General features: G+C 54.4%; 1 protein-coding gene across 4 annotated transcripts in view; it reads right to left on the reverse strand.

Annotated features, from left to right (window-relative positions):
- Positions 1 to 666: 666 nt before the first annotated feature.
- Positions 667 to 25,090, reverse strand: part of SLC12A3 (solute carrier family 12 member 3) — a 35,921-nt gene continuing 11,497 nt past the window's right edge. For all 4 annotated transcript variants that reach the window (XM_032854425.1, XM_032854423.1, XM_032854424.1 and 1 more), the window contains exons 12-26: positions 24,531 to 24,654; positions 22,727 to 22,828; positions 21,734 to 21,889; positions 20,524 to 20,623; positions 19,698 to 19,809; positions 19,140 to 19,280; positions 18,020 to 18,126; positions 16,195 to 16,277; positions 14,958 to 15,041; positions 14,231 to 14,332; positions 13,206 to 13,317; positions 10,806 to 10,892; positions 7,341 to 7,476; positions 5,753 to 5,820; positions 667 to 1,094 (exon numbers count right to left, since the gene is read on the reverse strand). In XM_032854425.1, the coding sequence (XP_032710316.1) occupies positions 953 to 1,094; positions 5,753 to 5,820; positions 7,341 to 7,476; positions 10,806 to 10,892; positions 13,206 to 13,317; positions 14,231 to 14,332; positions 14,958 to 15,041; positions 16,195 to 16,277; positions 18,020 to 18,126; positions 19,140 to 19,280; positions 19,698 to 19,809; positions 20,524 to 20,623; positions 21,734 to 21,889; positions 22,727 to 22,828; positions 24,531 to 24,654 (1,656 nt within the window). In that variant the 3' untranslated portion in view covers positions 667 to 952. The remainder of the gene's footprint in view (positions 1,095 to 5,752; positions 5,821 to 7,340; positions 7,477 to 10,805; positions 10,893 to 13,205; positions 13,318 to 14,230; positions 14,333 to 14,957; positions 15,042 to 16,194; positions 16,278 to 18,019; positions 18,127 to 19,139; positions 19,281 to 19,697; positions 19,810 to 20,523; positions 20,624 to 21,733; positions 21,890 to 22,726; positions 22,829 to 24,530; positions 24,655 to 25,090) is intronic.

Here is a 25,090-nt window from a genome sequence, read left to right on the forward strand (position 1 = left end):
TACTGTGGGTTGCAGCCTAAACAGGTTTAAAAGTCCCTGGTCTAAACCCCAACACTAAAGACATATTATGGAAAGTGAAGAGAGTGAGAAGAGGTTAAAGAAATTTGCATCATGGAGGCTCAAAGGGCCCTGTGATTCCTCCCTGTGAGGGCTGCTGGCGGCAGGGGGGGGAGGAGGGGACCCCACCCCGCTGATAGGTGGCCTAGAAACGGCTACATTGGTACTCAGCACTCTGATTCAAATTTGCATATAAATGAAAGTCTGGGGGTGCCGGGGCAGCTCTGTGGGTTAACATCTGCCTTCAGATCTGGTTATAATCCCAGGGTCCTGGGATAGAGCCCCATATCCCCACATCCTCAGATCAGCGGGGAGTTTGCTTCTTCCTCTCTCTGCCCCTCCCCCCTGCTCCTGTGCACGCTGTCTCTCTCTCTCTATCAAATAAACAAATTTTTCAAAAAATCAAAGACTGGGGGCCCCTGGGTGGCTCAGTGGGTTAAAGCCTCTGCCTTCGGCTCAGGTCATGATCTCAGGGTCCTGGGACTGAGCCCCACATTGGGCTCTCAGCTCAGCAGGGAGCCTGCTTCCCCTCCTCTCTCTGCCTGCCTCTCTGCCTACTTGTGATCTCTGTCAAATAAATAAATAAAATCTTTAAAAAAAATCAAAGACTGAAATCTTAATTTGTTGTAATAAAGATCAAGAGAAAACTTAAAAGGAAAATGGATCCACCAGAGAATTTTCCACACAACTTCAGCTGTTACTTCTCTAGCCCATAAAAACAAGCCCAGAGGATGTGTCCGTTGGGAGTGGGGTCCAGCCAAAGTTTGGAAATCTACCAGCTTCTTCAGTCAGATCAACAGATGTTTAAAGTACAACAGGACACGAGTCTTGTCCCCAAGGACAGGCAGATGTCCCAGGCACCCTTGGCTTTGGGCAGGCATGGCCCAGCCTGGAGTTACTGGCAGTAAAAGGTGAGCACATTTTCCTGGTTCCCTCGGATCAGGATAACCGGAGGTCTGAGATCCTGGGACAGCGTCTCCAACCAGGCCATGTACAGCGAGCTCGGGCACTTCCCCTTCCTCCCTATGGGCAAGGTACTGCAAGGCAGGAAGAAGCAGCAGATAAAAACTTACCAGTACCCTTCCCCACACAGCCCAGCCCATGATTCACTTTCTGATCAGGAACTCTGTTTACCAAGTCCTTCAGCACTCCTTCTTCCTAGCCACCCTAAGAACGACCTCCCACTTTCCTTAAAGCAGGACTCCAAATGTACCTTCAGCCACAAAGCTGGTGTAAACAAAGCCACAGCCTGTAAGACTCACAGGATCTGGTATCCACCAACATCCATGACCTCACCTCCTTTTACCCTCGGCTTTGCTCACAACACTACAACCGTAATGGCTTTCTTCCCATCCCTGAAATAAATGGCAAGCTTGCTCCTGCCCCAGGGCCTTTGCATATGATGTTCTCTCCACCCAGAAGGCAGAGCCTCTCCCCTTCCACCTGGTTGGCTCTTTCAGATCACCCAGGCCAGTGGCTCACCTGTATCTCCTTCTCTGATGACTCCCTTCCAGAGCAAGCTTGCTGCCCCTCTTTATCACAGCACCCTGTTTCATTGTCCTCACAGCCCTTCCCACTCTCCAAACCCTCTTTTCATTTGTCTGTTTGTTGTCTGTCTCCTCCACTAGATTGTACGTTCCAACCAGGTCTCTCTCGCTCACTATCCTTTCCCTGCACCTAGAACACAGTCTGATACAGTGGGTGATCTCGATACCTCAGGCTGCTTGAATCATACTGGCCTGTGGCCATGACGAGCTGATCTGCTCACAAGTTTCAGCTGCGGGTCCCTGTCCTGCCTTCTGCCATGTCCGTGAGGCCCTGAGAGCACCCTTGCCGTGCAATCCTGTGCAGATAATGAGATGCCCGGGGGGCTGCTGTTCAGCTCTTCCAGGAGGTGACTTTCTCACCATCTTGCAATTCCAAAAATGCTGCAGGATGGCCACAGCTGACCTCCTCTTGACTCCAGGAGAAGGTAGTATCTCCCAGGCCCAGTGGGCGGGACATAAAGCTGGGGCTGCCCTTTGCAGTCTGTTTCCATACAGGACATCCCTGGCCACTATTACCTCTGAACTTGAGCACAGGAGCGACGCTGGGCTGCAGAGTCCGGGCTCTGGCCACAGGTGGGAGCAGCACTGCCCCTCCTTGGCCATTTGGCTTTGGCAGGTGGCTCCCAGTCTTGAGCCTCTGTTTTCTCTTGCTTGAGGTGAGGACACACACACCTCCCTCAGAGGCTGTTGGCGAGCTCTAAAGGGGACAGAGGTGACAAAGGGCGCCATGCAGTGCCTAGCACCTGGCAAGCACCTCCTCATGGAAGCAGCCATTGTCACACTCATTGTGATTTAGCCAGGGGAAGTGACAAGCTGGTGAGCTGCAGAGCTGGGGCTCCAGCCAAGGTCCTGGGATTTTCCCACCCCAGATGCTTCTGCTCACTGAGAATGCCTCTGTACTGAGAAGGCCAACAGGGGGCTCTGGACACGTGTCCCTTGCTTCAAATTCCATCCTCGAAGCCTCGCTGGGGACCACCTCTACCCTCCTTTAGAAAGCAAGGTCCCCCGGGCGTCTGGGTGGCACAGTCGGTTGAGTCTTTGACCCTTGATTTCGGCTCAGGTTGTGATCTCAGGGTTGTGCCCCACGTGGGCTCCATGCTCAGCCTGGGGTCTGCTTCTCCCTCTCCCCCTGCTCCTCCCCCTGTTCTCTCTCTCTAAAATAAATAAATTAAACTATTTTTTAAAAAGAGAAGCAATTTGCTTGGACAGGGAAAGGCCGCAGGAACGGGGCTATTTCATGAAGCTGGCATCACCTTAGAACACGTTCGTGTCCGGTGACTCAAGGAGAAAGGGAAGTGGAAAGATCAAAACGAAACCTTCCTGATTTCCCAGTGGTGCTGAAGTTTCCGTTACATTGTCAGCAAAGCCCTTGGGGGACTCCTACATCATTCTCAAGAACTGAATTCAGAAATTTCAAAGGCCGTGAGGGGGCTGGTGGCTGCATTCTCAGGGGCAGGGGACACCTGTCCGTCACTCCTGCTGTGGCCTTTCAAGCTTCAGCGTCATGCCCCCTTCCCCAGCGGAGAGTGTCCACCCGTCCAAGGGACACGCTCCCTTTGCACTCGCCCCTGGGCCAGCAAGAGACAGTGGACTCCTGTTCCCAGGCTGTGAGACCCTGACAGCTACTAATCTTCAGAGACAAAGCAGCCCCAGGACAGAAGGACTTCTCGTTCCGATTTGCATCTCTTGGCCACAAAGAAAGGCAGCCTCGGCCTGAAACCTGCATCTAAGGCTTCATAACCCAATCCCCGCTTCCTGGCTGCAGGGTCCCGGGGAAGCTGCCTGACTCCTCTGAGACTCAGTTTCCCTGTCTCCAAAGTCTGTGTGTTGCCGGGTAGACGGGGGTAAAACAGAACCACTGAACAGAGTTTTGAAAATTACTAAGGCCCCATGCCTCGACTGAGGCTCAATCAGTAAAACGCGATGTTGATGATCATTACTTCAATTATCATTTGCTTTGGAGGAGGGCTTCTTTATAGGAAAAGCGAAGGGTCTAGCTCCAAAAGGGAGAGCAGAAATAGGTTGCTCGTCATCTAGGCAAAGGCTGTGGGGCCGGTTTATCAGCCGCGAGGGCGAAGCTGGACTCAAACACAGGCCATTAATCATATTAACTGCTGTCCGGTAGACAGCGAACAACTAAGTTCTGCCTCAAACCTGCTCTAGAAAATGGTCTGAGGATGCTCTTCAGAACACTGGAAAGTGTAATTTTGTCTTTCCTCCTGAGCGGGGGAGGGGAAGATTATTTCCTCCCTCGGAATTTCTGGGGAATGCAGTCTTCTCCACCCCACCCCAGACCCTGATCTGGAAGGAACTGAGGAATGTGCCAAATCTTGGGACCGATGAAAGTGACCCTCAGACTGAATTTCTAGAAACACTGGTGGGCATGTCTCTGGGTTGGAGGTTGGCAATGCCAAGGCTCAGCGGCTGTGCCCTCCCAGTGAAGGTGGGAAGCCTTGTGTCCGGCTCCCTGCTCAGTGGGGAGTCTGCTTCTCCCTCTGCTCACTCTCTCTCTCAAATAAATAAATAACAATAATAAATTAATTAAGTAAGTAATTACAAAAATAAAGTGACTGGACTCATGATTATTTGTGTCTGCTACTCCCCCAAAGGCTGCTGGGGTGGGGAGACTGTCTTTCCCTCTGGGGTCCAGGGGATAGGGGAGTGGGGTGGAGAAAGTGCCCGCGGGGGCTCACTTCCCTGGGTGAAATTTCTCATCTCATGGCTTGAGAGACTGACTTATCTTAGTGGCAAATAAACTTAAAATCATAGCATGTTGGCATGAAGGGCAACCTTGGAAATAATTAGGTTAAACCCTTCTCTATAATCAGGGAGACGGAGACACAGAGAAGTAGGATTACTTGCCCAAGGCCACACAGTGAGGAGAGACAGCGCAAACCCGCTTCTCTGACCGGGGCTAGCCCTCACCCTCACAAGGAGGCAGCCTGGCACACACCCAAGGAAAGGTCTGGGGCGCCGTCCTGGGATGAAGCCACTGTCTTGCACTGGGACTGGGTCCACAACCTAGGCAGTCCTTGCCCTAGGAACACTCACTGCTGGGTGTTGGCCAGAGGGTCCCAGAGAAACGCAGCCCTTTCTCTTACCACAGTTCCCGCATGAAGGAAACACAAAGCACTTTCTTTGTACCGAGAATGTTCTCCCTAAGAGCCCCAGGGAGCCCTGTTGAGGCAGAGCCAGTCTCCTGGGCGTGCAAGCTTTGCAGTCACACCCCACCCCAACACATACTTAGAAGGGTCCCATGCTGGGTTCCATTCTCTGCTGCTGCCATCTTGTCATTCTTAACAATTTTCAAACAAGGGGCCCCACATTTTCATTTTGCACTGGAGCCTCAAAAGGGTATGCTTGATCCTGGTCTCAGGGTATGAGAAAACTGGTTCTGCAGGCTTCTGGGCCATCCTGAGGAATTCCCAGGTGGCCTGCCCTCAGGAAATGCAAGCCAGGCCAGTTAGGGGCCTTGCCAAACACCCTGTTCCCTCTGAGCTAGGATTCTCTGGGGGAGGGGGTCAGAGGGCCTGGCTGACCATGTTCTTCCTCCCGGCCTCTGTGAGAACAGAGCCGCTCTGAGACCCTCTGTGCCACTGCCACCAGTCCCTTCACTTTCCACGCCCTCAGCTTCGGCCCGTACCCAGCAGAAGTGGCTCAGAGCTGGCCACAGGCCGCAGCAGCCTGACAGGCACAGAGCCCGGCACGGCGACCCTGTGCCCCTGCTGCTGCCCAGGCTTGGCACCCACAGCAGCCAGGGGTGGCCCATGGCCAAGGAGGGCTGGGTGATTCCCAAACAACCAGGAATCGATTTTCTTCCTGAATGAGCGGGTCCTCTTTGCCAAGCTGTGTTTGGCAGGGAAAGGTGGCAAACAGGGGAAAATGGTGGTGAGGGGGGTCGGCCAGGCCTGGGGCGTGTGAGGTCCTAGACTTCTGCCAGCTGGCACTCAGGTGAGGGGTGCCGAGCGGGAGCAGGCCCAGTCACGTGCCAAGAAGCCACCTGGGCTGCGTTTCCTGGAGCTTTGGGCCCTTCTGGCTCACAGAGTCGGGCTCCGGTCCTCAGCCGGCATGTACCTCCTGAGCCCCTTCCCAGAGCGGATGTCCTGGGCCTCAGGGACGGGCTTCCTCTCCCAGCAGCAGCTACTTACATGACCACCAGAGCGGCGTCCCGGGAGGAATCCTGCAGAATCTCATTCAGCCTCACCTGCCGAAGGGACTGGAGCAAGGAGAAGCCAGGGGGTCACTGCCCACATCCTCAGGAGTGGTCCCCAACAAGCCCAGGGACATCTTCTTTAATATTTCGGACCAGATGCACGAATTCTTCTCCCTTAATTATTACACTCTCCTTCCTTCAAGACGGAGGGAGACCCTCAGAGTAACAGAGAGCCAAGTTCACCTCCTTGGGAACTTGGCTTTACTTTGCCAGACCTTATTTCCATGACTGGGGCTGGTCCCAGGGTGTTGGGGGGGGGTTAGTTGGGAGAGAGAGCACCTTCCGTGGTGTGGGGTGAGCTGCTCACAGCAGAGAGAACCCGAGCAAGGCATGTGGCCTCCCTGAGTGTCACTGTCTTCACTGTAAAATGGGTACGATAATCCCCTCCCCGGGGGAACGTGGGCAGCATTGAGGGCGATAACCCACACAAAAACACGTGGACATCGAGGGCTGGCACACGAAAGGCGCTTGATAAGAGAGACTCAGAGCACAGGTGGAATGTGTCCTTTCTTCCTCCTCCGCCACAGTCCAGACGAGAGCTTTCTTCGAACACTACACTTCATCCAGAGTTTTCCAAGGAGCTGTGAGCCCTCTGGGGTAGGGTCTCTGGGCTGACAGATCAGAATTCCCTAAAGCTTGTGTGAGGCTGGGTTGTGGGGGAGCCTCCTTCCCACCCCAAGGCCTGTCTCCAGTTTGTTCAGAAATGACTGGCACTCAAGAGTCTGACCGTGGGAGGACACCCCATTTGAGAAAATGGAGAATGTCAGGAAAGTGAGTTCACAGAGATCACAGACTCCAGAGCCTACACTAGTGACATTTTGGGGGGAATAATTCCTCATCGTGGGAACTGTCCTGTGGGTTGTAGGATGTGTAATATCATCCCAGGCTTCTACTCACTAAGTGACAGTAGTGATCCCACCCTCCAGTGGTAAATGGACACTTTGCCAAATGTCCTCTGAGGGCAAAGAGGGGGTGGGGGGCCAGTGACCCCGAGCACAGGGAGCAGAGCTGTGACCTCCTTCCCCAGCTCCCTAAATGCTCACCTGATTTTAAAGTGGCCACAGCAACCACAACCCTCCTTTAGGCCTTAAAGAATCTGGAAGATTCTGTCTGGATGGGGTGGCCATGATTTTAGACTACATGTAGGATGGGCTCTGCAGGCTAGGGGGAACCATCAGGCAGCTTTGTTGGGCCACAAGGAAAGTTTTACCTTGACCTTCGCCACCTGTCTCATGAATTCCTTCCACCAGTGACAAGAGGGGAGAGGGAGAGCTCCCGCTTTTCCATCGCCACAGCGGGGTGTGACTCAGGCCAAGAATGGCTCCGAGTTCCATAACCAGTTTACCCAGCAGCTGTGGCTTGAGGATACCTCAGAGGCCAGGGAGTGGTGGAAGGGGATGGAAAGGAGAGGGTGTTGAGGAAGCTCAGGACAGATGGGGGCACGTGTGGCCCTGACCCGGAGGAGCACTTCCATCCCCACCCCACCCCACCCCATCCCAGCCAGGCCCTTCTCTCTCAGGTACCTTGACTCTGTTCTTGTTAATCTCCTCATCTGAGATCTTCCAGGGACAATCCCGCCTCATCTCCGTGACAGTGGCCTCGTCCTTGAAGCCGTCATTCAGGCGGAAGGGTGCAATCATGTCCTCAAACCGCTTAGTGCTGGGGACAGAGAGAGTGGGTGAGACCCAGTGAGACAGCCTGGTTTCCAGGGGGACTAGGTCCCCCAGGGGAGACGGAGATGGACGCCACAGGGACACGCTTTTCAGGCTAAAGCCCTTCTGCCTGTGGTTTACATGAACGCAGCTTCCGGGCAGCACTCAGCACTGACCGTTGGGGCTGGCATTCCACCAAATGTCGGCCACGACGCCTGGCCTGGGATCCACCTCCACCCACCTGACCGTTCCGCAGGTTGACCCTGAACACAAACCATCCTGTGCCAGGCTCTGCACTGCACATCACAGAACAAAAAACCCTACAATGTCCTCTATCTACCAAGCTTTCCACCTGCTGGACAATAAACAAGCAAATCTACATCATGAGCTTAATGAAGACACAAGCTGGGTTCCAGGACAGGAAATATTTGGGGGGAAGGAAGGTCTCCCTGAAGCTGAAAGATGCCTGTCCTTCTGAAGCCAGCTCTTTACAGGCCAGTGGGTGCTGGAGTACACAGAGCTGAAGGTGCAAAGGCCCTGAGGCAGAAGTATGTTCGGTTTCTTTGAGGAGCAGCAAAGAAGCCAGTACAGCCAGAGCAAGGTGAGGGCAGAGGCAAGTGGTGGTGAGGTGAGGACACACAAGTGTGACAGCCTAGACCATGTAGGCCTTCGCTATTGGCCCCGAGTGAGATGGGAACCTGTTGGAGGCTGTTCTGTGTGACTTGACTTACAGGATTAAAAATAGAAATTCAGACTGCTCGGCCTTCAGACGAAGCCCCCTGCACACATAGAGATGGAGGAGCTCACACTGGGGACAGAGTTAAGAGACAAAGGTCCAGGGATGCCTGGGTGCTTCAGTGGGTTAAAGCCTGTGCCTTCGGCTCAGGTCATGATCTCAGGGTTCTGGGATCGAGCCCTGCATCGGGCTCTTTGCTCAGCAGGGAGCCTGCTTCCTCCTCTCTCTCTGCCTGCCTCTCTGCCTACTTGTGATCTCTATCTAATAAATAAATAAAAAATCTTAAAAAAAAAAAAAAAAGAGAGAGAGAGACACAAAGGTCCAGGGCCGAATCCCAAGGATGCTGGCAAGCATCAGTCAGGGAAAGGAGGACTAGCCAGCAACTGGAAATGAAAGAAGGGTTGCTGAGGTAGGAGGAATCTGTGGAGGGGGGACACCTCCAAACCCAAAGGAAGAGCCGTCCCAAGAGGGACCATTATGGGGGATGCAGCGGAGAGGCAGAGCAAGACGAGCCCGAAAGGGGCTCTGTGGGTGAGGCGGGAGGCCAGTGATGACCACCAGGGGGATCTCCGTGAGGAAGTGGCTGCAAAGACGGTCCATCTCTTTGGAGAAGCGTGGCTGTGAGAAGGAGAAGAGAGAGGGCCAGGAGGTGGAGGCAGAGAAGGGCCCAGGCCGGGTTTTAAAGATCAGGGCTGCTGGGCAGGGTCTTCGGGCTTGCTCTCAAGCTCCTCCCACAGGGAAGGTATCCCCCACTCCCTCTCTTTGAGGCCTGACTCAAGGCTTTGCTTCTCTGCCCACACAGACAGCCCAGCTGCATTCTCTTCTGTGTTCTGGTGCATCTCTGCCTCCCTCCTCCTGTGTCTGGTTCTGGACTTCCTCCAGCCTGCCCTGGGGCGGGTATCATCCCCGGCTGGAGCTCTGATGGACTCATCTCCACCCCAGCACATGGGAAGAACTGATGTATCCAACCCTACAGACTAGTTCCTTCCCTCCCCAGGTAATGGGGAATATAAGGGAGAGGTAAGAAGTCAGGACAGACCTGACTTTACTGAGGGGGTGGAGAGCTGGAAAATCTCATGTACAGGGATTTACAGAAAGCAAGCCCGATTATAAATGTCTTGGTTTCGGACTAGGGGATTGAATCATTGAGCCAGTGAGTCGTCATCCCTTCGGACACCGCCGTTGAGCCTAGCTACAAGTTCACACGGGGATTTGAGTAAAGTCCATGAGCTTGCTGCTGCGTCTGGGGAGGAGGAGAGATGTGGCCCAGACCCTTCAATGTTTTCCCCACTCCCAGCACCGGTGTGTTCATAGAAATAACATTGGGGGCTGTGGCTGCCACACTTCTGCCTCAGGGCCTTTGCACCTTCCGTTCTGTTTGCTCCAGTATCCCTCAGCTCCGTGGAAGGCATGTAACTCTGCCATGACCCCTGGCCTCTAGCCACGTGTTTCTGGGCATGTGATTCTGCCAGCCTGGGACATAGCCAACTAGAGCAAAGGTAACCAAAAAACAGGCTTTGCAGCAACCTCCATCTTGGCCTCATGGGAAGGGATGAGCTGGACCAGTCACAGCTCCTTTTTCAGGAACTTCAGTTAGGCAAGGCTTAGAGAAGGCAGCAAGCCCACAATGCAGCCAAGACCTCGAAAATGTCAAGGTCTAGAGGGCAAAAGCCATCGATCTACCATTTACTGAACACTGACTTGGGGCTGGGCGCTGTGTGAAGCAGTTTACACAGACTGTCTTTAAGACAGCGGTTCTCCCAGTGAAGCGCCCGGGCCAGCACCCAAGAGCTTGTTAGGAATGCAGCTTCTCAGGCACTACCCCAGACCTACTGACTCAGAATCTTGGGGCAGGGGCGGGAGGAGGGGGACTCAGCAAGCTGTGTTTTTGTAAGTCCTCATGTGGTTCTGATGTGGGCCGAAGTTTAAGAACCACTACTTTATGACAACCCTTCAGGGTGCTGGAGAAAATTTAGAAATTTATGAGTAGCAAGCAGCGTGAAGGGTGAAGCCAGAGACCCGCTCCCACCCCGCCCGGCCCCCCAGGTCCGTGGGGTGGGTGGGGGTGGGGTCCCTTGAGGCTGAAACACCTGCTTTCCCTCACTCAAGGGGCAGAACAGCCGAGACTTGCACCAGCTTTAAAACACTTGCTCCAGGCTCCTGGGTGGCTCAGTTGGTTAAGCAACTGCCTTCAGCTCAGGTGGCAATCCTGGAGTCCTGGGATCGAGTCCCACATTGGGCTCCCTGCTCAGCAGAGAGTCTGCTTCTCCTGCTGACCTTTCTCCACTCATGTTCTCTCTCTCTCTCTCAAATAAATAAATAAATAAAATCTTTTAAAAAATTAATAAATGAAATTAAACACTTGCTCCAAGAAAAGCACAAACGTGAACATTCACCGTCCTCCAGCAGGGGTATTTCTGGCAAAGACCTGAGCTCTGATATGCAAAGGAAGAAACCCCAACGGGAAAGTAAAAGGCTGCAAACTCCCCATCCTCTTTGCCTGCCCTGAGCCCTGTCTGCCCAGGGCTCACCAGACAGGGGTGTGTGGGGCACATAGCTGGCCCTCCTGCCTGGGAAAGAAGTCAACACAGAGCACTCACTGCTCAGCCCGCGGCTTCTGGTTGATGTCCGGAAGGATGTGAACCTCGTGGAATCCCAGTCGGAACTTGCTCAACAGGGAAATGAGCCTGGGAGACAGAGATTTTTAAACACGTATGCGTCTACTCAGTGAGTTTGTATTGTCTATCGAGGACCCAGCAGTGAAAAACCGCAGATCAAATCCTGACCCCAGGGAGCGGACGTTCTCACCTAGGCAGGGGCGGACAAGAGACCAATGTTGATTAAGCAGGTCAGAGGATGACAAGCGATAAGGAAAAGGGATTGAGCAGTATTTCCCCAAGCACCTGGTGGCCACCTCTGCACTAGCACAGCCTACATTCTAATGTCTGTACATCTGCTGGGGACCTTGGTCCAATACAGAGTCTGATTCATCTGGTCTGGGGTAGGGTCTGGGATTCTGCATTCTGGCAAGCTCCCAGGTGATGGTGAAACCGATCCACGGAGAACACTTTGAGGACCGAGGGTCTAAGGGATAAGAAGGAAATTGCAGGGTGGTCTGTGGAATCAGAGACGACACCCATGAACGAAGTATAGAACCAGGAGGAGCGAGCCTGTGCGTGTGGCACTGACTCTGCATGTAACAGGGGAGGAGATGCCATTTGTGGGTCTGTGGTTGGTGGCAGTCAGGGAAGGCTTCACGGAGGAGGTAGCAATCTAGCTGGGCGGTGCATGGTGCACAAGATCATTATAGGCCAAAGGGGGCGTGGTAGGGGTGTCCACAGTGCAATCAGCCCAGGAGCCTTTGGAAGAATACACCTGCCTTGGCTCTAGCCTACCCAGTGCATCAGAATCTGGAGCGGGATGTGGCTTTGGGGATACCCCAGAACAAGTTGGCAGGGTCTGAGTGCATGGGGGTGGGGAGTCCAAATAAATAAGTGAGGGCATGGGGGTGTAGGAGGTGGGGCAGGAGCAGCGAGTGGCTGGCTGGGTGGGGGGCAGGGAGGGGGATAAACCTTAAGGTCCAGTCGTCAAGCCACTGCTGGTCCCTGAACTTGGGAGGGAGATTAGGGAAGCAGAGTTTTGAGCAGATGTGCTGGTGTGCAGCGTGGGGGTGGCAGGCTTGGGCAGGGACCCAGCCAGAGGCAGCACCAGCCTGGCCTCGGGGTCACAAGGAGGCCAGAGGGCTTGGCCTGGCTGGACAGTTGGGAGGCAGAGGACATCCCAAACCCTTCATGTGCAGGACACCCGTGACCCCCCGGTGCCACAGCCTTGAGCTCCACTAGCTCAGGCTTGCATTCGGGGCTACAACAGAGAGCTGAGCCTACGAAGAAGCCTTCCGGACTCTTCTTTATCTCCTGGAGATCACAGAGGTTCTCTGCAGGGATGAGGATCAGGAGAGGAGATTGCTGGTTGCCCTTAACTCACACAGGGAGTGACGGAGAAGGGGTCATGGGCATGCGGTCTTGGTGGCACAGGCCCAGGGACATCAGGGCTGGGACAGTGGCAGAACACACCAGAGGCGGGCAGAGTTTTTTTCTCTTTGGCTAATGCATGCCGTGACCTTGAGCAAGCCACCCATTGTTCCTACCCAGATGCCCCCTCCATCGTCTCCCATCTCACAATCTTCCACCTCACTTGACCTTGTTCTAAACAAGGCCGACCTGTCTACCTACCTTTCCATTTACTTCCTTTTCAGCTTAAATCAACTCACATTCTTACTTACCTGCACCTAGAAATTTCTTATGGCAATTCTCAAAAGAAAACCAGCATCTCTTGCCAGAAAGAGGTGATCAAGAAAACCCAAGTAAATAACCCAACGTGACAAAATTCTGGCTGGTTGAGCTCAATTCTGCTGTTGCCTGCCCCGGCCCCCAGCCAGACCCGTCCTCTCTGGCTGAGACAGATGAGCCTGTGTTCCCCAGCAGAAAGCCCTTCTCCTGCAGAAGGAGCCACACCGTTGGGAGAGAATCAAAAGTCACTTCTAAGAAATCGAGTGGCATTTGTTGTCCCAACTTCTGGCCACTAAATAACTCCTGTCTCACCAGGGACAGCATCCTGAGCTTGGGGTGGGGACGTTGCCCTGAAGGATCCTCAGTGCCCCCCCTCATTTCTCAGCAGGAAGGGCCTTCTCCCTCCTTCATTTCACACAGATTTCTCCTTGAGCAGATTGTGGTTTTACGGTGTAACGATCCTTCCCGTCATGGAGCTAGTGTGTCTGCATCTTATTAAAGGGGGAAACTGGGACAGCAAAATAACGTCCAAAATGGACAGAAACCTGCGCCTGCCCGGAGCTCCCTCAGCTCTGCTGTGACCTGGAGACGGCTGGGTCCCCCTGGAGGGGGTAGTGGCACAGGTCGGGGAGAGCAAGAGGGGTTACTCTTGGGCAGAGCTTGGATGGTGCTGGTCCTCTGCAGCCCCTCCCCCCAGCGTTCCCCACTTACGCCTTCCTCTCCTGGTCCATCCTGTTGATCTGGCCCCCCACGAACACACGGATTCTGCATTTGCTCCATCTCTTCTTGCGGCCGAGAAGATAGGGGATGAGGAGGGTGAGGCCTGGCATCAAGGGGGAACTGCTCTCAGGATAGATAGAGCACCCTCTGGATTCCTGCCCAGCTCTGCCGCTGGCACCCCTTTTTGTCTCTATGGACCTCAGTTTACCCATCTGTGTAAGGAGGGCACTAGACTAAACCAAGCTCACGAGGGTCTCTGGGCCGGGGTTCATGTGGCCTGCGTGATGTTTTGAAATCCATGAGCTGGAGTTTAATAATTGGGGGATTTTCATGTGAAAATCTGGATTGCTGGCATATTTTTTTAAAGGTTAAAGATTTCACCAGTGGGTGGAAACCCTCACCCCTGCTTGTCATCTCTCCACAGGAGGTCAAGGACCAGCTGTCCCTTATCACTGCATAACCCGCACCAACTGACCCATTATTTCACGGCTCTATGCCTCAGTTTCCTTCTTTGTAAACAGGTCTCATCACAGTTCCTGCCTAGGGATCGCACTTAGTGTCAAGCGTGTAGCAAGTGTTTGGTCTACAGAAGCTATCATCCATCGGACACGTGCTCCTGGACCCAAAGCGTTTTCTGTCTGGGCAGGGCTCTATCAGGGGCAGAGCAATAAAGCCAAGAGGCATGTGTTTTAAGAAAAATGGGAGAGGGCATATTTCTGGGAAGTGAAGAACATTCCTACAGCATCCCCCCATTTTTGGCAGGGGCCTGTGACCCCTGAGGTCCATCTCATCTGAACCCCTAAGGTTCCATCCCATGCTGATCTCAGCTCCTCCGACAAAGTCCTGGTTTACACCAAGAAGAGGGGCCCAGCCAGGCTTCCTCCAGCCCAGGGGTTACTAGTCCCCCTTGCTGGGCTCTGGGGTCCCTCCAGGGGCCTTGTCCAGAGCAGCCAGGAAGTACTGGCCATGGAGGGAAGGCGGCCCCCAGGAGAGCTGCTGAGCAGGCGGACACTGACCTCCGTCATCGAATAGCCAGTAGATGTCGATGCTCTTCTTGCCCTGCTCAGACTGGAAGATGGTGCTGGCCTGCTCCTCCTGCTCCAGGGCCTCGGGGTCCACTGCAGGAGCAAGGTGGGGAGTCACCTGAGAGCAGCTCACCTTCACACGCCTGACTCTGTCTGAACACGGAGCCAGCTGCTATGTGAGGTGGGCTCGCTGTCCCCCACGCCGGCTACACACACAGCACCAAGAAGCACCCTGCTGAGGGCGTGCAAGGTAGGGACTGGCCCAAGCACCACCACTGACTCTTGGACAGTGAGACCCTGAAACCCGTTTCTCAGCCAGCTGGACCAGGAGCGGGGGTCCCGGGCGTGCAGTCCTGGGATGCACCCCTCCCTTATTGGCCTGTCTCCCAGAGCATCAGTGGGAAAGGACTGAGGGAGAAGCCCGCTCCTCTCCTCCCTGCCTGTCACCTCTCAGCGAGGCCAGGGGTCCTCTTGGAGGGGTCTCACACGGGCCTCGGAGCCAGCTGGGTGGGTTCCCACAATGCCCGGACACTGAATTCCCAAGGAGTGCTGCAAGGTGGAATAATGCCCAAGCCCGCCTGCTCCGGTCCCCGGTTACCCAACCCAAGGGTCTTGGGCGTCTCCTGCCCATGACCAGGCTCCCTCACGGCCCACCACTGGCTGCTCCATGACGTGAGAGCATCCTGAGCCTCTGGGTGGCGTGCGGACTGACACGTGCCTGAGACAGATGGCCTGGCCCCGCTGGTGCTGGCTTCTTTGCTGTCCTCCGCAGGGTCAAACACGGGGTCAAACACCGGGTTAACTACAAGAGAGGGGGCAGCTTCGTTCCCAGGCTCTCCTCATCCTGGAGCACTTCTGGCTTCCTCCTCTCTCAGGCTAACCCTTTCACGAGAAAGAAAGGCCCTGACCCCTCACCTTCCCCTGATCCAGCCTCTGCCACCCCCTGGACCCGGCCCTTGCTTCTCCCGAGAAACCCGGGCTTCCTCCTGGCCTCCACACCTCTCAGTCCCCCGACCCCCGGAACCGCCCCCTTTTGTTTCCCATGCTTTGATTTCTTTCAGTCCCCCACATGTGACCAATGCAGAGTCTGCAGACCCCTGTGTGACTAGAAGTAAACACAGCCCTCCTCGGTGCCCCAGGGAGGGTCTCGGGGACCAAAACATCTGGGCTCTGTGGTCTTTCTCTGTATTTTCATGTTCCGCTGTTTTTTTTTTTTTTTTTTAAGATTTTACTTATTTATTTCACAGACAGAGATCACAACTAAGCAGAGAGGCAATCAGAGAGAGAGGAGGAAGCAGGCTTCCTGCTGAGCAGAGAGCCTGATGCGGGGCTCGATCCCTGGACCCTGAGATCATGACCTGAGCCGAAGGCAGAGGCTTTAACCCACTGAGCCACCCAGGCGTCCCATGTTCCACTGTCTTTATGTGAGCTCTCTCCTTTCTCCCATCTTTTCCTTCTTCCTCTCTATTAGATCCTCTTTTTTCCCACCTGATTACAGAGACCTTGATAGTGGTTGGGGAGCTCTGAGGTGCAGTCTTGGTTCTGCCCCAGTTGGAAGTGTGACCTTGAACTTGGTCAGTGTCTTCATTTGGAAACCTGAGGAGCTCTAAAAGGCCATCTGAAGCTAACTTTTTAAGCTTTTATTCTTTACTAATGTCCCCCTTTCTTCTCTCTACCCCTTAAAAAATTGGGTTCTAGAGGTGCCTGGGTGGCTCAGTCAGTTAAACAGACTTCGGCTCAGGTCATGATCCCAGGGTCCTGGAATCAAGCCCCACATCGGGATCCCTGCTCAGTGGGGTATCTCCCTCTCCCTCTGCCCCTCCCCCTGCTCATGCTCTCTCTTGCTTGCTCTCTCAAATAAATAAAATCTTTTTTAAAAAATTGGGTTCTAGAACTTTCTAGAATCCCATTCTGGTTTTTGTGAGGGGCATCAAGCAGGTGGGGCGTGTACTCACTGTGTGCCTGCATCACCTCTGAGACGTTGAGCCCCTCACGCATCCTCATGACACACACACCATAGTTGAAGTCAAAAGCATCACTGGAAAGAGAAGAGGTGGGGTCAGGCTCCCCTCAGTCCCAGCCACCGGCCCCTAGCCCCCAGCCCCCAGGAGACCAGATGTCTACAGTTGGCCCTGCCTCCCACCATATGACTTCTTCCTCTCAGGGCCTCAGTCTCCCCACCTGTGTAACATGTTGGCAGAACCGGAGAGCCCCCAACCAGGGCCCCTCTAGCTCTATGGTCTGTGACACCAGGGGGTGCTACGAATCTTATACTCAGAGGGAAACCAAGTCAGGCCAGTCTGCAAGGTGGGCCTGTCCTCCTGATGTATTTGGAAAATCTACACAAGCCTGCCAGCAGAGGTGGGCATGGGAATTCTTAACCTTATCTTATAGGAGCACAACTCGAGTTTCAGGGAATAACTAGCCCATGAGCCACGCTAAGAAAGTGGACAGCTGGCTTTAGATTCGAATTGCTGAGACAGAACCCCGAGGGCCGGTGTACGTAGGAATGGCCTTGCTCAGGAGGGCAGCAACAGCTTGTCGGAGGGAACACCCAGAAGTCCATTCACTGCCCAGCTGACAGAGGACCCCGGAAGCCACCAGTAAGGCTTGATCTGATGGGTCAGGCATTGCCCTCTGGGAGTTTTTGGGGCAGGTGCTTCTCAGGCCCTAGCATTTTGGGGTTTTGGAGCACTGGAGTTGGGGGGATGGTGGAGAACAGATATTCTACCATCTGTTGTCACTGTCAGAGGCAGCTGAGATGCCCGGCTCACAGTCAGGTGGCTGGGTCACAGCGGACCTGGAAGCAGGTCCCAGGTCCCCCAAACTCAGCTTCCTTTCCTTTCCATCCTCTCCTTTTCTTTCCTCTCCTCTCCTCTTTCCTTCTTTCTTTTCATTAACTTTTGAAAGATTTCTATTTTTATTATTTATTTAGATTCAGAGAGAAAGCACGCATGAACAGGGCAGCTGGGGCAGAGGGAGAGAGAGAGAGAGAGAGAGAGAGAGAGAATCTCAAGCAGACTCCCCATGGAGCAGGGAGCCTAATGTGGGACTCGATACCATGACCCCGAGATCACGACCTGAGCCGAAATCAAGAGTCAAATGCTCAACTGACCAAGCCACCCAGGCCCCCAGCCTTTGTTCTTTAAACGCTACTACACACAGCTTCTTTATACCACGTCAACACAGAAAAGCAACTCAGGCAGACATTTTCTGGAGGTTGCCCAGGAGGAGCCAAAGGAGAAAAGGTTTGGAGTTCAGCCCAGAGTCCCCAGGGACTTTCTCCTCATGGTCCCGTTTCCCACACCACTTCCTCCTGGGAGGTCTGGTTTCGCCTCTTGCTTGGTGTCACCACCTCACAGCCCAAGGGCCGGCTCTTGGCAGGTCTTCTATAGTCCAAGGTTCTCACCTAAAAACCCATTTTTTTTTTTTGTCTCCTCTAAGAAACCAGACGCTTTGGCAACACTGGGTCCACATTTCTGCCTGGGCACAACTGGCTGGAGCCCAATAGTTGCTACTCACGGCAGTTTGCCACAGTCCCCACTGCTCCCTACTGTATCTCACCTATTCTTCTCTGTGTTCCCTGTGTGTTCCCTGCCCGGCTTGGTGCCCAGGGCCCAGAGGTCAGAGTGGTGAGCCCTCAGTGGATCTGTTTCCTCCTCAGCTTTGAACCAGCTTCTTATAACTTCCACTGTATCCCCCCTGCTTCCCAAAGCCCAGAAACATCAAAGGACCAAATCAGCTGACCCCAGGCCCTGCCTCCCTCATGCCCTCACTCACTGCAGGATGCCGATGTAGTCTTCCACCGTGGCCGGGTGAGCCGACTGCCAGTTCTTCTTGAACCCAACCACCAGAATGTTGGGCTTCATTCTCCCGAGACCTGCGGCCTACAAAGAGTGTCAGGGGGAGGTGAGAGGCCGGGCCTCGTGCCCCACAGCAGCTCTGTTCTGTGACCACGGTGGGGCCCTCTCAGCCGCAGCTGCCCTCCTCACCATGTGGTGAGCACTCAGGAATCACATGCCGCCAGTCAGGGTCCTGCCTGCCTGGACACACCCCGGAGAGAGGTGAAGCTACAATGACCACACTGTCCTTTTACCTCTGGATTATCCCAGTTCTGTTTCTCTAGCAAATTATTTCTCATCCCAAGGGACCTGAATTTGGATGCCAGCCTTAGAGTATCCCCAAGTCATCTCACCTCTACATCTTTTATACTTTTTTTAATGCTTAAAAATATTAAAAAACTTTTTTGAAGTGAAATTCATATAACACAAAATTAACCATTTTAAAGGGTATGCCCTTCAGTAGAATTCAGTTTAGTCACAATGGTGTACAACCATCATTTCTATCTACCCTCAGAATATTTTCATACCCCCCCAAAGAAGACCCTGTATGTTTTTTTTAATGAGAAATATTTAGAATTATTAGAAAGGACTCTTATGCTGGCTCAGGATTAACAACTGTGATTTTATCTATGCATCCCATTCTACAGCTGAGAAAACTGAGCAGGGAAATGAATTGCCCGGTGGAATGTTCTAGAACTTGATCTGAGTGGTGGCTTCACACCACTAGGTATATCTGCATACGTAAATATTTATCAGACTATACACTTAATATTTTTCACTTTGTTGTCTGTAAATTAAATTTTTAAAAAAAGAAAGAAAGAAAAAAGGAAAACAAGGATTGCTTAAGACCACACAGGCCCCACAGCCTTCCAGCTCAGTTTCCCGTAGGCCCTTGGGCACCGTGAGAAAACGCCCTGAGTCAGCATATCTGGGGAGACAAGAAAGGCAGGCACTCCCATTGCAGCAAAGGGAGCTTCAACTAGCCCCTCGGGACGTCCTGCCTTCCAGGTTGTCACACCAAGTACTGAGTCCTGGGGGAAGCCCTGAACTCGTGGCACCTGCATGAGAATCTGAACACCACTCCGGAGGTCCTCGGCGATGACATCTGAGTAGAAGGCCTTGATCCTCCTCTTGTTCAGCCACTTGGTGTGCCCATTGGCAATGAGCCGGAGCTCAGGCATCCTCTGTTTGCGGGGTCCCTGTGGGTGGTGGGGGCAGGGGACATCGGGAGCTGCCTTCTCCCTCTGGCCTTAATGAGATGCAGCCTCTCTCCTCCCTGGAGGCTGCCCCAGGGGCTCAGCCACACCCAGAGGTACCCACTTTCCCCTATGGAGTTAGGGGAAGGAAAGAGGAGGAGGAAGGAGAAGGATGGTGGGGGAAGGAAGATGGAGGGAACAGGCAAGAGGCAGGGCAGTGGGGAGAAACCAGTGATGGGGACACGGGAGAGGAGAGAACCAGGCCCACAGCAGGGTCTAGCGGGTTCTGCTTGCTCCATAGTTCCTCCGCCCTCCAATCCTCCTCACAGTCACAGCCTCCCCCACTCCCTGTCCAAGTGTGGACTTCATGCCCAGGGGCTCTTCTAAGTGGGCCCCTCCCCACCTATAGGGGCCACTCACAATGAGCACGTGGCCACAGACCATCAGGCTGAGGTTCCGGGTGAAGGTGCCCACAAAGTCGACCAGGGCCGGGCGGAAGTTGGGGGGTCCTGTGAGCACTAGGCACTGGGGACTGAGAAGGGGAAGGGAAAAGGGCATGAGCCATCTGCACAGAGCCCACGGGGATCTCGGCGCAAATTGCAGGTGGCCGGGAGAATAAAGGCTGGTGGTGGTGGGGCACATCACTTACAAGATCCCTGTGCCACGTGAGTGGGTGGGGGACTCAGCCTCTGGATGAAGAGGCAGCCAAGGCTCATGGTCCAGGGCCACAGCCAGACTCAGTTGGAGCCAAACAAAATTGGTCACTCACCAGCTGTGTGACCTCGGGCCAGTTACTTAACCTCTCTGTGCGTCCGTGTTCTTGTCAGCCACTGGGGTTAGTAATGTCATAGGCCCCAGAGGGCTGTGGTAAGGTGACGTAAGGCACTTTGAGCAGCAATACAACACAAATACATATGGCTGACTGCTGGCGTTACCACCTGGTGGGAAGGAGTCCCGGACACACAACTCTCCTCGCTTAGGAGAGTTTCGTCACGGTCAGCCTCACAGATGACTGTGATGGGGACTACAACGCCAGATCATCCTTGGATAGCCCTTTGCATCTCAAAGAACATACTCTGCTGTGAAAACTCAGGTATAGAGAGGTCACTAGACGTGCTTGGTCCCCACCCAGCAATGGCATCCCAGGCCCCTCGCTGGGGGCAGTGCTCCTCTCTGAGCCTGGGTGGTCCCCACCCCGGGTCTGCCTGGGGCAGGTGACAGGTGGCCTGGACATGGCTGCGCTCACCGGTAGTTCTTGATGTGGTCCTCCACCTCGTTGAGGCCCACCGAGTAGCTCAGGGCCAGGTTGTAGGAGCCGGCCTGCACCGAGGAGCCCCAGTTCACCTCTGAGCGTGGGGGGTGAGCACAAGATTAGAAATCCCCAGGAGAGGGGCGCCTGGGTGGCTCAGCTGGTTAAGCAACTACCTTCAGCTCAGGTCATGCTCCTGGAGTCCCAGAATCAAGTCCCACCTCGGGCTCTCTGCTCAGTGGGGAGTCTGCTTCTCCCTCTGACCCTCTCCCCTCTCATACTCTCTCTCTCTCTCAAATAAATAAATAAAATCTTTTTTAAAAAATCAAACTCAAAATTTTAGAAATCCCCGGGAGAAACCAGCTGTACTGAGGGAGGGAATGTTGACCTTCTTTAGGAATCAGGCACCGTGGGAGCTGGGCTGTCTGGTGGGTGGACAGCCTGCAGATCTCTTCCTAATGTTTGCACATAACATATGGCTACATATTTATAAGTTATACTACAACGCATTTAACTCTGGGGACGCCTGGGTGGCTCAGTCACTTAAGCGTCTGCCTTTGCTCAGGTCATGAACCCAGGGTCCTGGGATGGAGTCCTGCATGGGGCTCCCTGCTCAGCGGGAGGTCTGCTTCTCCCTCTGCCTGCCATTCCCCCTGCTTATGCTCTCTCTGACAAATAAAACCTTTAAAAAAAAAAATACAAAGATCAAACTGTGCAAAATATTCACCTCCCTTGACAAACAGACAATAACCTGGAAGGCTAGGTTCAAATTTAGAATTCTAAGCTTTCCTGGGGTTCTACATCCTGTCCCCAGATCACTGTCACCTGGGAATCCTTGCTTGTGTGCATAGAGACACCACGCTGTGTCCCCCTGCCCTTCAGTGAGCCAGCTCCTGGCCACCCCCAGGCCTAGATGTGCCCCCAGCCACTTCAAGAGGATGGCCCTGGGCAAGCAATTCCAGGGTCCTGGGTGCCACAGTTGAGGAGGGTATGGTCCAGAAGTAGAGGTGTGGGCTCTGAACAGGCACGTTCCCACAGTCTCCTCACCCCACAGGAAAGGATGGGGCAGGAGGCTCAGAACAGGGCCCTTGAAAGCACAGAGCCTAATGCAGGCCTTCTAGCTGAGCTGAAGGGCAGGATGGCTGGCTGGGTGCCCTCAGCGGGGAGAAGGGGGGCCAGAAGCCCTGGGCAACATGAGACTGCACACCTGGCTTCTTGTAGATCACGCAGAGCAGGAGGAAGAGGACGACGCCGATGGCAACGAGAGCGGCCCACCAGGTGAGAAGGAACATGATGACCACGGAGATGACTGCCCCGAAGAGCGCCGCCCACTTGCTGTAGTATCTGAACGAGGGTCGCCACCCTGGTCAGAGGACGCAGGTTGGTGGGCGCGCTTGGGAGCTTCCTCCTGGGCCAGCACCACCTGGCCCTGCCAGCTGTGCCCAGAGCCAGAGTCCCAGCCTGTGCCCCCCCCCGCCCCCCCGCCGGGTCTCCGGAGGCTGGACTGGAGGCTCTGGGGAGGACCGCACGCCCACCTTGGCTGTCATTTGGCCAAATGGACAGGCTACACCAAGGAGGAGGCATCCAAATATGGCCATGTCAGCATGGAGCCATGGGGGAAAGAGGGCAGGGAAGGGTGTGATCCTGCCTGGCTCCACGCCTGTGGGCCATACCAGGGCCGCTGCCAGTGACAGCTGCCCTGTGGCACAACTGTGGGGCACCACGGTCCCCGGGCTGAGGAAAAGGTGGCCTGGCGGCCAGCCCTTTGACAATTTGGGGATAATCAGAAAAAGCCTTTCTCGGGATACTTTACTGCCACCTGCCAGAAATTTTTCAGAATAAACATACAAGTCAATGACGCATATGAGCGACACCCCTGGAATCGTGCAAAGGGCAACCTTCAACAACCTGGGACTTTTGGCAATTCTCTTCCTTTTCTGGGGAGTCAGATTCTTGACTCCTGTAAATTTGGTGGAGGAGGGCACTAGAGAAATCTCTGCATCCTGTAAACCGTGTACGAATCCGTGTTCGGAATACAGCGCACGGTCTTGAGAGATGAGAGCTGCTATTATTATTAAGACTTGAGTGGTCCCTTGAACTGGTTTCGATTTGAGAGGTGACCTTGGTGTGCCTGCCCCTCCCAGACCCCTACCCCCGCCCCACATGCCTCCTCCCAGAGAGGGGTGAGGGGGCTGCTCACCAGGCGAGTTGGTGATGGACGCGTGGAAACAGCTGAAGTTGATGAGGGCGTACGAGCACAGGAAGAAATTGGAGATGATGGGGGCAATGGTGTTGAGCTCAGCTGCAGTGACCCGGCGGGGGAGAGAGGACAGTCTGTTGGGCAACCTGCCAGGGAGCCGCCTGGCGCCCTCCCTTGCAGTTGGGGGATTCCAGACAGGCCCCAGAGGCTCAGTGTGTCTCAACCTTCCCATCTGTGAAATGGGCCCGTCATTTTGTGAAACAAAGGACCGATGTTTTGTTTACTGTCAAAGGCCGTCTCTTAACAAGATAGAGAGAAATGGGAGATACTATGAAAGAACCAAGGACAGTAGCTGTCATACTTTTCTTGCAACCACAAATTACAGTAAGATATATATTTTACAATGTGACCCAAGACCCATGTCTTCTTTTATCTGAAACTCTGGGACCTTAGGACACACACAGTTCCACCCACAGTGAAAACCCACTCAAGAACCAGGTCCCTCCCTTCCCTGTCTCACTCGGCCACCACTGCCCCTGACACCCCCAGACAAACTTTGGCATGTTTCCTTGCTCCAGGGGCCTGCTTCTGGGGAAATCCCCAAACAAGACAGACCCCTCTTCTGTCCCAGGACTTCTGAGCATGAATCCCTTGAATTGTCACAAGAACCCTGCCCCAGAGTGTCTGAGATGATGGTTCTCAGTCTGAACTGTAGTCAGACCCACTCAGATCAAAGGACACGAAATCGGAGTTAGGGAAGACAGCAGGACGAGCAGGAAGCAAGGGTGTATCTGGGGACGGCAGGCCTGACTAGAGGTTTCCATCCCCTGGGGGTGGCCCTGTTGCCTCTTCATCTGGTTCAGGATCCAGGAGTACCCAGTGTCCAGAAAGGCTCCCTTGAGTGGCGGAGAGTCGACTGGAAAGGGAAGCCTCATGATTGCTGATGCTGGTGTGAACCACAAGGATTCAGCTACAGCAGGGCCATGGGACCACCAGCAGCCAGCCCCCACCTCGCTCCTGCACAGGGAGCCATAGCACAGCCACTGCCCTGGCTTGGTGGGGCCACCTTTCTCCTAGCAAGTTCTGCCTTGTTGGCTAAGTAAACCAGGAAGCACTGGGGTGTGTGTGCATCTGTGAATACAATGCACATGTGTGTGTGTGTGTGTGTGTGTGTGCACAAGTCCCTTTGTGCCCACCTGTGACGCCCCTGCTATGCACTATTGCTCCCATTCTGCAGACGAAGAAACCAAGGCAAAATGATCTGTCCAAGGTAACACAGCTGGCAAAGCCAGGATAGAAAACCAATCTAACTAACTGGTTCCCTGGGATCTCTCCCCTGGGGCATCCTCTACCATGAAGTCCAAGGGGATCTGGCAGCTCAAGGTCTGGGAAATGAGGTTGTGGAGTTCATACACAGGGACAGAGCTCCTGATCCAGCTGTCTGTATCTGCTCCCAAGAGCTGTTCTGTGCTCCGGAGTTGTCCTGGGGACTAATTCAGACCCGGGGACTGGGGGTGGGGGTGGGGGTGGGATGGGGGGCAACTTGCCAGGACACAGGAATACAGAATCAGCAAGAGAAGGCAGGGTCCCTTCTGACATAGAATGGTGTGCCCCAGCAGGCTGGCATGGCGTGGGAGCCACCTATCCAGAGGCGGGGGGAGGGGCGGGGGCCCCATGACCAGCCTCACTCACTCAAGGGCTAGTCACCGAGTGTCCACTCCCTGCCAGGCCTGGCCGGGCACTGGGCACCAAGGTGAGCAGTGCAGAGAGGAACCCCCACAAGCTGCTGGGCACAGCCTCTCACCGATGATGATGAAGGCCACAGCGATGGCGTAGGCCAGCAGGTAGCCTCGCACCGGCTCTTTGTTCTTGCCGTAGCCCTTCCCGAAGAAGCCAATCAGCGGGTACAGCTGGTCCTCACACAGGCACTGTGGGCACAGGAAGCCATGTGCATCACCCGGGCCTGGCCCCCCCCCCCCGCCCCCAGGCTCTGCTTACTCTCTCCACCTCAGCCGGGCGCTTCCCCTAATCTGGATCCTGGTTACTGTCTTTTGGATGGGACTCATCTCCTTGCCCACCCCCACCTCACCAGGGAGGGAGCAAAAGGGCAAGGTGGGATGGGGTGGATGGCGTCAGTGTGCAACAGGGAGGGCAGAAGTGCCGACAGGGTGCCAGGCTGCACCAGGGAGACTCTGGGGTGGGAGATGCCAGTGTAGTTCAAAGCACACCATGGGAAGGGGCTGCTTCCTGCATAAGTTGGTTATGAGCCCCCTTTTGCCTTCAGTCTAGACTGTCTCTGTCCCATGACACCCTGAGACCTTTGCAGCAGTTGCCCAGGGACCCGTGTCCCTGGGCCTCCCAGAA

This window comes from Lontra canadensis, unplaced genomic scaffold (genome assembly GCF_010015895.1).
Source record: "Lontra canadensis isolate GAN:19392208 unplaced genomic scaffold, GSC_riverotter_1.0 scaffold8, whole genome shotgun sequence".
In the NCBI taxonomy this organism is placed as follows: Eukaryota; Metazoa; Chordata; class Mammalia; order Carnivora; family Mustelidae; genus Lontra; species Lontra canadensis.